Below are 12,001 nucleotides of genomic sequence, written 5' to 3'. Positions count from 1 at the left end.
GTTGATTGTTAATTTGGTGAATAACGTTTTACATGTATTCACATTGGGAGAAAAACTTTGATGTAGTTCTAGGTCCTTTGTAATTGGAAATGAAAGAGAAATCATTATAATCATTATATCAGATAGGTGTAGGTAGTAACATTGTAGCCATTGTCAGTGTGGTTATTTGAATGTGTGTTTCTATCTATGAAGCACAGAGAGCTCCTGTGTTGTGCATAGTGACAAAAAGGAGAAAAAACACATGTTTGTGAGCATTTTAAATGTACGTTAGGTAACCTTTTTCAGCAGTTAAATGCTTTTCATTGCCAGTTTCTGAGTGATTGCAACATAAAGAGACTGTCCCTGACTCTCTTAGTTGCCTCAGATTGACTGGGGACTAATGTCTGTGTAAACGATGGGGTTGTGATTTTCCGTGAAAATTCCTGAAATCTGATGTTTACACTTGCTTCTGATCACTTCAGTGCCTCTCGTCTGCTCACAGCGTAAACAGAGAGCTTCAATAGCAAGTGGTAGCTTGGACTCCAATATCAACAAACAAGTTGGCTAATTATTCTAAATTACTTAAGCTGCCAATTTTGTTTTAGCTAAACTTCACCACATTTGTGCAACATAGCAAATTTGCAGCCAAACACTAGCTTGTTAAATGTATCTTGCCTGCTTCACTATGTTATATATACTTCAATATGTATGAATAACATTCCCTTCTATGATGAACAAGCAGTAGGCCATTTCACTGTAACTTAGTTACACAACATGTTTCTGGTGCTGACAGCTGTTTCCTGTCAAAGTAAAATTTGTTGTCATTATACTAATACTCAGCTTATATACTGGTCTCATAATGATGTGCAAAACACATGATGCACAGTAGTATACAACAGTGCAGGACAGGCTTATTTATGTATCATCACTTTTTCGGCTGATGCAAGCAAATGGTGTGCAGGCATGTGTTGTGTGTGTGTGACCAAGAGGCTGCAATTTACTCAATAGTCCCTGGTGTCATTATAAAATATGGTGGTCTGAGGTTATCAAAACCTCCTTTAACATGGAATTCATTAGGGACTGAGTTTCTTCTGGAGCCAGCTATAAGTGGCAGTTTGAGGGACTGCAATATGTACCACTTTAGCACAAGTTTCATTTTTCAGCCCCAGAGGTTGGGCAGCAATGGTTGTTTATTTCAGTAATATAATGTTATTCTGACCAAGCTTTCTCTCTCTCTGTTAAGAACCTGGCAGAGGCAGAGTATTCTGTGGCTCTATACATGTACATGCGTCTGTTGGGCTACCCAGCTGAGCGCATCAGCATCCTCACCACCTACAATGGACAAAAACACCTGATCAGAGATGTCATCAACCAACGCTGTGCTGGAAATCCAGTGTTTGGTCAGCCCCACAAGGTAAGCACCATTTGAAACAAACCAATTAAGAAGCAGCAGTCTTTTATGTGTCATGTTATCAAAGCACAAGCAAGAGGTGATTAAATAAACACACTGGATTATTGGACAGGTTTTGTAGCAAGTACTGGGTTTTGCGAGTATTCAGTCAAACTTATATATAACCTATATATGTGTAGGGCTACGACTAGCGTGTTGGAAACACGTATCACACATGACATGGATAGTTTTTTCACACCTCCGGATGCCAGCTGCAGTTATTGCACCAACCTCTTATCCTCCATTGCACTGGGAAAGATATTCACAGCTCTCCAAGCATCTTGGAGGGATTTCCTTAAGTGTTTGTCACTCATTAACATTAATGTGAAAACTGTATTGTTTGTCTGTTCATTTTAAGAAGAGTTTTATATTTGAACTGGAGTTTATCCGTGTAGAACTTAAAATACTATTTGAATTTTAGTGAATCTCAGTTTTTCACGGTGGGTAAAAGACAGAGTGGTAACAGGTAAAGCAAATTAGAGGTGTGCAAGTATTTGCAACATTTGTTTGACTGACTGTGAATACAGGGAGAGTCTGTTCATCCCTGAGGGATACAGTTAGGTTGTTTTTTTTCTAGCCTATATTATTCCCCCGAACTTCTCGTCTCTCCTCTTTTCCTTTCTTTACAATGTGTTAAGTCAGCAACCCGCCGGCACAGTTTCCCATCCACTTTCTGTTTGTACTGCTAAATGCTTTTACTCACTAGCCTCAGGTTATGCTTTCCTCGCGCTTCATTTTTTCCCGCTACACACATTGTCTCACCTTTCTTTGGTCTCTGTTCTTTTAGGGTTTTCACACACTTAACAATGTCACAGACTCTTTCGGCATTCCAGTAAGAGTGGAGTGAAAATGGCATATCAACAGTTATATAGAGCATTGTTATGTCAGGTAGCATAGGGTCAGCAGCAGCACGCCTTCAGTAATATTGCGATCGGTTTAGTTTAGTTGTGCATATTCTTTGGTATTTCTTTAACAGCAGGAGTGTTAAAGTGAGGTGGCTCTCAGAGCAATAATCCAGGTCCATCCAATCTCTATTTTAGAAGACATGTATTTTTATTTCCCACAAATGCCCAGAAAATTTAAATAGTATGTAACTTGAATCTTTTTGTTTATCACACAGTATTTTGTAAAGTTTACTGTCTACTCATTACTCATCTGTTCCTGCTGAGTACATAAAAAGTGAATCAAAAATATACATAGGCCGTTTTTGTCCAAAAGCAGGCAGACAGGAAGCAGGTTCTTCCAAGTATGATAGCAATTTGGAGGTTAGAATAGTGGTTTGTTATAGCGTCCACTGTGATTCAGTCTTTACTCATTCCATACTGTTGTGTCTGTATTTTTTGCTGTACAACCCTACCTTGTTGTTTTGTTTTGAAGTACATTCCCTGCACTGACAGCTAGCCAGAGATTTTGCTTAGCCATGTGAAATGTCCTGCAATGTCAAGACATAAAGCATCATTCATTGTGCTCATGGCCTTAGTCAGTATGCATGCCTAGTAATAAAGTGACAGGAGTGACAGGTTGTTAGATTTGCTGAGATGAAAGATGGCCAGAGACAGAGAGGGATGAAATAGAAAGATGGGCTCTTGTGGGAAAAAATGCTGAGCAGCTGAAAGGTCATGGCGCTGAGCACTGTGTCCACAGTGTGTCTGACAGTGTGTCACAAAGGGTAAAATGGCGCAAATGTCAACATCCAGCTTACTTTACTGTTATAACTTTAATTAGAAAGAAAAGCAGAGGAAGGCCAGTTAGCATAAGTCACAGTGCCAGCGTCAAACATGCTTGCTCAAGGTTTTTACCAAATCCCAAACAACAGTGTGCGTAAATACAGCATGTGCGCAAACACTTTTTATTTATTTTCCTGAGTTTTACAGAAAATATCCATTTGGTTCTCTTTTCTTTGATGAAGAAGTGCTGGAAGTCTGACTGTTAGAGTTTGACTATTTCGTTAGTAAGAAGATACATCAACTGGATCAAGAAGAGAATGCAGAGTGACAAAGTACCTATTTAAGGTTTCAGTCCTTATTCTGAATGACCCTCTGCAGTTGTCTAACTCTTCGCCTTGACCAAAAACACACAGCTTTCATATACTGAGAGCAACAGTACTAGCCTCTTTGACAACATGAAATGTGTAGAAAAGGTGTCTTAACATTTCCTAGCGTCATATTTTTTGTTGGGGTTTTTTCTTAGACAGGTCTGAAATCCTGAGACACATGTAGACTCGAACACACAAGCAATACAAAGCTGTTAACTCTGGCGTCCCTGCCATTCCTCTTGTGAAAAATTGAATAATCCAGAGGTCTGACTTGTGCACATTCCCAGCAGTAATTACCATAAGTAAGACAGAGTAACAGAAAATAAGATGGGAGAGATCAGTGGTTGATCATCATCTAATAGTGTGCTATTGTCTCCATAAGAAGAAGGCATGTTGGAAGAAAACATTTGGCAGTGCAATAGCTGTTTGTGTATCTCACAGTGTATTCGCTGTGTGTATTTCCTTATGTCCTCGGACATGCATGTGCTACAATGACACGACCTCTGTAATTCTCTCCCTGGAAGATTTCTCATAAATAACTAAACACCATGCAGAATGCTATACCTCGGGGAGAATTTCGACCCGGGCTTTGTTATCACTTTCTGTAGGCTAAGAAGAACTCCCTCTCTAAAGAACCACATTTGCTGCAAACCAAGATTCACCGTTTCTCATGTGTCAGTACGTGCATGCATACCATGGATGTGTAATTTGAGCATACGGCCAACGATATCTCCTGCTATTGTAAAAGCAACATATTGTTGCCTCTGGCCTTGCACCTGTTCTACATAGCAACAGGGAGACGTAAATAAATACCTCATTAGTCCCATCGCTTTCGATTTTACACATTAACACACACACACACAGTCTCCCCACATTCCCTTCCTCTTATCCAAAAGGAGTTTTGGAGAGGTTCACTGAGGGTTGCATTTAATAATAGGTGGTAACCACAACCACAGGATGATTTATTTAGCATGGCTAGTTACTGAATGCTGTAGTTCTGGGCCTGTATGGCTCCTCAATGGAAGCTGATGTCCTATTGATCCATTTTAAAAAGCGAAACTATAAACGACAGGCCAACTTCTTTCTGCCTGGCTATGAGTTTTTTTTAGCATGTGTCGTATGTAACTATACAGAAGCATTTTTGTGCAGTACTTTAAAAAAAGGACTTAGTAACTTGGCTTTTAAACTCAATTTTTATTTGGTTCTGTTACCATTTGCAAGATAGGGGACACTCCAGCTCTGATGTGTTTTTCCTTGATCATTCTAATACTGTGCTATCAGATTTAAATCGGTTATTGATTTAACAATTATTTATATAGATGGATGGATGGATGGATGGATGGATGGATATATACACAATGGGGATGGAAGGAATTATTTCTACCCAAGGCATAATCACTCAATTATTAGTAGTTGATTAAAATAATTTAGCTCTGTTATTATAATTCTACTTAATATTTTTCCGGAATAATCTTTAAACATTGCAGCTTTTTTCCAGAGCAGCATACTTTAACCAAGCATTAACCAGTAACATCTCCATGTAACTTCTAACCAAAAACAACAGGAGCACCCAGCTATCACACTATTTGCATTGACATCAACTTTTCAGTCTATAGTTACACACATGCTGTTTACACAGTGTAGACACTGTGTAATGTGATTTTGGACTCAGATTTACATCCCTAAGATATTTCTAGTCCAACTCGGAAACACCACTAAAAATAGACACCGAGTGAAGGCTATATGATCATGAAAGAGCTTATGAAGTTGGAGCATATTCCATGTATACACTCTCCAACACTGTCAAGGCTGTGCACACTCAGTGTAGGTAGTACAGTATGAAAGTTTTCACATTCTTGCATCTCATCAAGACCAGTCCTTGTATCGAGTTTGAAGTGCACATGCTTTATGATAGCTTTATTACATAAAGTAACATGACTGACAAAGTCAAAACACAGCACAGTTCTTTATGTAGTTGAATAAGTACACTTCTCAGCAAGACAGGATTACTGGGGTATAAAAGCAAATTGGCTGACACGGGTTCCCTTTTGCTTAGAAAAAAAAAATTCCACAGAGAAAGCCACTTCTACATTTTCTGTCTCCTTGAAATAATCTCTGATGCAGTCAAGTAGTCCCCCCTCCCCCTCCCAAGTGGCCCTGATTCCCAGGAGACCAGGTAAGAGGCTGCTGGTGGCAAATGCCCTTTAAGCCGTATTAACCCTGCTGGCTGCCCGTGTGGCCCACAGCGATAACGGCAGCAACAAGAAAGTACCTTGCCATCTCTTAACGTTCACCCTCAAAAAAGAAAGAAAAGGCAAAGAAAAAGAATTTAAGACGGAAAGCAGTCTCGCTCATGTTTTTAAACATTTCAGCTAAATCCCTCCACCTACCTAAAATGCAAACACTCATTTACTTTGCAAAGCGTATCCGCTGCCGGAGCTTAGTTAGCATATCTTTGATATTTATGTGCATTTGTGTGTCGTGTTGTTGAATAATAAATATGTTTGTGTCTGTACAGATTACGACAGTGGACAGGTTCCAGGGTCAGCAGAACAACTACATCATCCTCTCCCTGGTCCGCACCAAAGCTGTGGGACACCTGAGGTAATTACTTCTTTGCATGCCAAGCAGGAAAAAAAGTATCTGATCCAAAATAGCCTTCAGCTCTCAGCAGCTATTCTGCTTTAAAATACTTGTGTAATATGAAATACACCTAAGATAAACATCCTCCAGGGAAATAACACTGCAGAAAAGCTGGCACTTAATTCTCGTGAGACAGCTGCTCTCAGGAGGCTTTCTCTTTTTGTCATGTGTAACTACTGAATAAAGTTTGCTGAGGGAAATGTTGCAGTTTTGAGGTAAGTATGAGCTTAATTATGATGCAGGGAGGATAAAGGTGCTTAAGGACACATCTATGGAGCTGACTGTAGTTTTTGTTCCAATTAAGAGAAATAATTGTGCTCTGATGATTAGGTTGACAATAACTAACAAAGAGCTCAGTTCTGAAGGCAAACTGTAAAGCAGTCAGTATGATGGATAATCACTGCTCTGCGACACGCCTCTTCATGGCGTCTTCTTTCATTGGCAGCTTTGTTTTGTTTTCTCTCTGCTTTCTGTTCATTTGGCTATGGCCTCTTTGCCCCATGTCACTGAATTAATTTGTAGTCAAATGATCTTTCACTTCTCTGCTGCTGTGAGATTCCAACAACCAAGGGTTTTATACCAGGCATATGATCCACAGCACTTCTACTTGACATGCCGGCCGCTGGCTGTGATGAACAGTAGCTGCTGTTGCAGTTGCACTGCTCACAGCTTTATCAGAGAATTGGACAGTCTGCAAATTGGAACCCGAGTGCAAATTATAAGCCATTCCCTTTGTAGCTCTGTGCACCCCACCCATCACCGTGGCCATTTAGCTAGCACAGAAAACACTTAAAAACTCTATTTTGTTCTTTCTTCATCTCACAGATGGAGCGATTAATTGATGTAGCTGAAAATGAGAAACTGCAGCTGACTACAGAGAAGGGTGCTTTATCTTGCTGGCAGTGCCTGCTCTCCTCTCTGTATCATTCATTTGATCTTGTCTTTGACTCGATATTACATCCCACCTTTTACACATTCTCAGTGTAGCAGTTTTTCAGTGCAGGGAGCGTACAATAGTTCTAGAGCTTCTATTCTCCTTGAATAAGACTTTTGGTAACACTGAGCTTCAAGGCCCTGAAAACCAAGCTGTCAGTCACTGATAATGTTTGTGGTTATTTCATATAAGAATGTTTGAATCAACCTTTTTGTGATTATTCTGTCGGGCTGCATCAAATTTCAGATTTGCTTTTTTAATTGTTAATATGTATTGTTAACTGTGAGGGATGTGAATAAGAAATCAACCACCATGAGTCAGTCAGAATAAACCATTAATGTAAAATATAACAGAAAATGTCTAGTTATGTCTGTTGCTATAGTTTTTCATAATGGTCATTCATATGTTGGCTTCCCTGACAGCTTGTGAATGGTCAGCTAAGTGGTTGAGAGAGCAGTGCTTCATAGGAGCTCCTAGTGCTGTTCATTGTGTTTTTCTTATAATGGGATCACTACGGTGTACCACTGGCTTTTACCTCACAATCCTCCTCCCCCTCTCTCCCCTGCCCCTCTCCTCATGGCAATCCGCAGCCGTGACAACCACAGGGGATGCAGCTGACCATATGATGAGCTGACCCTCGCTTTGACAGGGGAAGCATTCCCGTGATACACACGGGCACGCTCACATGCAGGAGCACACACTTTGACAGGGCAGCACAAATTCAGAGATGCTCTGACATGCACGAACACACATGTGGGAACACACACCGTCCACTTTGCCCTGTCATGTCACAGCACAGTCCAGGTGGGCGTCTCTCCGTAGTGCCATGTCCACAGGCTATCGTGCTTCATGATTGGTTCATCTGCTCCACATGTCTGTGCTCATTGGTCTAGGCAGCGGTAGTTTGTCTCTGTGGAAATGTTTCATTTTGTACTGTGCCCCCATTTTTGCCTGAAATGTGCAGTAATTTTCACATTAATCTATAGGCTGCTCACGTTTACTCACTCGTACCCTGCACAATGGCTCCCATAAGCCTTTTTGTCATATTCACAGAACTCATCATGCATATTGCAAAGATTAATCCTCTTAATCTCATGAAGTGCTCAGGTGGACTCCACATTTCATATTTTTGGCTATACTTAAGAGTAGGCTATATAGAAAAACATGGCTGTGTGTCTTATTCATCAGCATCAAAATAAAGACTTTTGCCAGAGCTGTTTGAGTAAAAACAGCTTCTTCCTCAAATGCTTTCACCAATGTTTAATCTCACACCACAGACTTACAGGTCAGTTAAATAGTTACATGTTTTTTTTTTATAAGCAAATTTAACTGTGCAGATAACTGAGACAATATAAGGATTCAATAGGTTCAAAGGGAAACCCCTTGTAAATGACTCATTCTGTGGTGTTTACAGTTGTCCAAATCTTCTCCCTCTCCTCATGTATGTGTGTTTTGTATAGAATGCTAATGTACAGTATAGTGGGATGTGTACTACGAGCAGTGTTTTTGCAGGGGAGCAAAGAGACAAGTATTTTGGCTAGTACAGTAAGCCAGAGAAAGCTCAGAGAAACGACTGCCTTTGTCCTTAATCTCTTAATACTACTTGATGGCATAAAAAAGTAACCTATTCCACCTACCCTTTCCCGTGCTCTCCTACCTCTCTGACTCCTTGCCTGCAGTGCTTATCCATGCCCTTTGTCTTCCATTTCTGTATTTCTCTCTTATCCTCAGTATTTTTCCCACTTAAGTAGTGCCGCTTATCCTTCACTAAACCTCTTTCCTCGTACACTACGGTGCCTTTTCTTCTCTTCCCCTTCAACCATTACTCGGTTCTTTCACTGTGATCTCTTCACTTCAGTTTTTGTTTTTTGCCCCTACGCAGGATCTCTTCTCCTCTTTACAGTTTCACACATTTTACCACCACCCCTTCACGTCTTTTCCCCTCAAGTCAATCCTTTTTTCTGTCTCTCCACAGGGATGTGAGGCGTCTGGTGGTAGCCATGTCAAGAGCCAGACTGGGCCTGTACATCTTTGCCCGAGTGTCACTGTTTCAGAACTGCTTCGAATTGACTCCTGCCTTCAACCAGCTCACTGCCAGACCACTGCAGCTACACATTAGACCACACGAGTACTACAACCAGGAACAGCCTGTAAGCAGTCATACCCATGCTCATGCTGATCTCATAAAACCTACCATATTAGATCTGCCCCATTATGAGATATTCAAGTGGGAGATATGCTGATAAGAACTGAGCTTCTTTCCCACGGTTCAGGCCAGTGCCTATTTCCATAAAATTCGTGCCGTCTTCACCATCCCACCACGTCATTGCCGCTACAGCCCACTGGCTCGGTCTAATTCCCCCCTTTTTATATTCAGAGTGGAATCTTCATTCCACTCAGAATATTGGTCCTCACTGGTCCCACTTCTTACTGCAGCTTTACCCAGTCTGGTAAGAGCATTCTGCAGACCAGCTGCAAAGATGAGAAACACAGTTATGGCTATAATTAACCTCAAAGGTCAGAAGACAAAACCACCGACTGACCAGCATGAAACGACCATTGTCTGGTCACAGTGTCTCACTGACAGGCGTGTTTGGCAACAGTGATGTCTAAAATACCCAATAGCCTCTCTGACACTAGAGTGTTCATCCCCATGGGGGACAGTTCTTTCGGGCACACACATGTGGCCCCTGCTTAGCCCATCTATCTAGAGTCAGTAAACCCCCGCTGCTTACACGCACATGTAGATTAAAAGTCAGACTTTGTCAAGCAACACTCAACTGGAAGTGTCACGGGCTATTTAACGGGGCTAACTCAGAAGCTGCTATAAAAAAACAAAGCTGCCTAAAGCTTCATATGGAAACATACATATTCGATCTATAATCATATGCAGTTATCATATTCTCTCCCCCAGTGTTTTTAATGAAGGTTTTACTGCAGTGAAAGCACACAAAGTTAAACTGTGGAGTAGTATACTTTGACATGATGCCCCCAGGGCCTCTGTGGGCATCTCCCCTGTATTTAAGAGGCATCCGCCAAGCAGATTGAATATTCTGCTTGCCTCAGTCTTCAGTTTAGCCTGCAAGACTCTGTCTGCATACTAATATTATCAAATTAAAAACTCTGCATCCCCGACTTCTTTGGTAATACATGAGCAGTGATCACTGGAGAGGGAAATTTGTTTGAAATAACCAGCGGGTAGCAGTGGGCTGCTGAATTGTAATTTCCCTGCACATTTTACCTCGGATCAATACTTAACCAAGTCCGTGTGCCTGAAAGAGTGATCCCTAGCAAGACCGATAAAAGTTCTTCATTATAATTCCTCTCTGATCGCATCCTGGGCTGAAATCAAACTTCTTTTGTTTCTACCTTTCAGCGAGATACTTCTGGACAGCCTGACCAAATTGTGAAGAACATGCCGGAAATGGCCAACCTGGTGTATAATATGTACATGCACATGATCCAGACCTCCCAGCAGTACAGACAGGTAAAGACCACAAAGTGGACTGTGTGAAAGGAGCCATATAAATCAACCAGCAGCACACCTACTATGTTTATGATACTGCGATATCATAAAAGTTTCTTCTGTGATACACCTGAGGCAGTTTAAAAACTGGCAACCATCCTGCGTTGACACGCTTACAGATGTCATCAACTTTCCTGGCAGCTGTCAGCGCCTGTCCCCAGCTGCCATTTTTGTATTTTTAATCTTTAACTTTTAATGGAGTACAGTAAATAGGTCAGATGTAAGAAATGTAGAGAAGGAACGGGCTACACAGAACAATGTAGTTTTTCAACATACATTTATCATCATTTATAGAGAAATAATAGTAGATACTAAAAACATGTGTACTTAAAAGGAAGAGACATTTTATTATAAAGCTATCTCTATTAAAATACCCTCAACAAAGAATATGTTCCTGTAGATACACCTATATGTCAAACACTTATTTGCCACGCTGTTACGAACACCTAAATCCAACTAATGCATTTTGAGTGCTGCAGTAAATCCATGAAGATAGTGATGTTTATTTTTTCCTTCATATGCGTAGGCGTGTGTAATGTAATAGACGTTTTAGAGGCTGCTGTTCATAGTGGTGTTCAGTGGCATTGTGGTAGACTGACAGGCTCTGCAAAAAGGACTTAAAGAAAATTGCAAAGGATGGACTCCTTGCAGGGTTTTTGTATAAGATTACATCAGTTTTGGCCGTGTGCTCTTTATAATCAGTTAGCTGAGTATATTTGACAATATAATGCCAAAAAAAGTGGAAATATTTTCCTTTGTGTTTTGAACATTTCCCTTTTCTTTTGGCTTCTCAGCAGCAACAGCAAGAACTGGCTCTGCCTCCAAAACAGACCCAAAAAGATGCTGGCGCTTTGTCGACCACTGCTACATCTAAGGAGCCACAGGAGGAAACCCCCATGGAGCAGGAAAACCCAGAAGGAACGGCGAGCACAGAGCCAAACTCGGAGGACGCCGGCGAGAAGGAAGGAAACAAGGATACTGACGGCCATGCTAAGATGCCAGAGCATCCTGGTAGAGACAGCGACAGCGATGGAGAGAGCGCAGATGAGCAAGAACAGTAGAACATCCTGACATGGGACTACCATAGAGGGAACAAGTGGATCCCCTGAAGAGAAATGTAGTGCTTAGTCACCTATTTTAAATCTGTTTTCTACTGAGAGAAGATCATTGTGATGTTTTGTTATTTTTTTCTAAAACATTTGATTTTTGTTACTATCAGTACTTTATTAAAAAAAATCTATTCAGACTGTGGCATCATCATTATACTAATACCATTCTATGGGTGTCCCACACACAACCAACACATACAGCTCTGTGCTAAAGTATTAATCCCCTCCTCATTTCCCCTCAAACATTTATATAAATACAGTATATAAGGCAAAAAAAGAGTTTGTACAATTCTAATAAGATTGAAAGTCAATATTTGGTATGACC

The 12,001-nt window shown here is 40.8% G+C and overlaps 1 protein-coding gene across 1 annotated transcript in view; it reads left to right on the top strand.

Annotated features, from left to right (window-relative positions):
* aqr (aquarius intron-binding spliceosomal factor) overlaps positions 1-11,655 on the top strand; it is a 49,085-nt gene extending 37,430 nt beyond the window's left edge. The window contains exons 32-36 of the mRNA XM_085379243.1: positions 1,223-1,393; positions 5,983-6,068; positions 9,017-9,191; positions 10,418-10,528; positions 11,362-11,655. Coding sequence (XP_085235369.1) covers positions 1,223-1,393; positions 5,983-6,068; positions 9,017-9,191; positions 10,418-10,528; positions 11,362-11,628 — 810 coding nt within the window. The 3' untranslated portion in view covers positions 11,629-11,655. The remainder of the gene's footprint in view (positions 1-1,222; positions 1,394-5,982; positions 6,069-9,016; positions 9,192-10,417; positions 10,529-11,361) is intronic.
* The last annotated feature ends 346 nt before the right edge of the window (positions 11,656-12,001 follow it).

Source organism: Diplotaxodon limnothrissa, linkage group LG19 (assembly GCF_057381915.1).
Source record: "Diplotaxodon limnothrissa isolate DT_005_m linkage group LG19, D_limnothrissa_male_GT1.1, whole genome shotgun sequence".
Taxonomy (NCBI): domain Eukaryota; kingdom Metazoa; phylum Chordata; class Actinopteri; order Cichliformes; family Cichlidae; genus Diplotaxodon; species Diplotaxodon limnothrissa.
The sequence above is the reverse complement of the archived record's forward strand: the minus strand, read 5'-3'. Positions and strand labels throughout refer to the sequence as shown.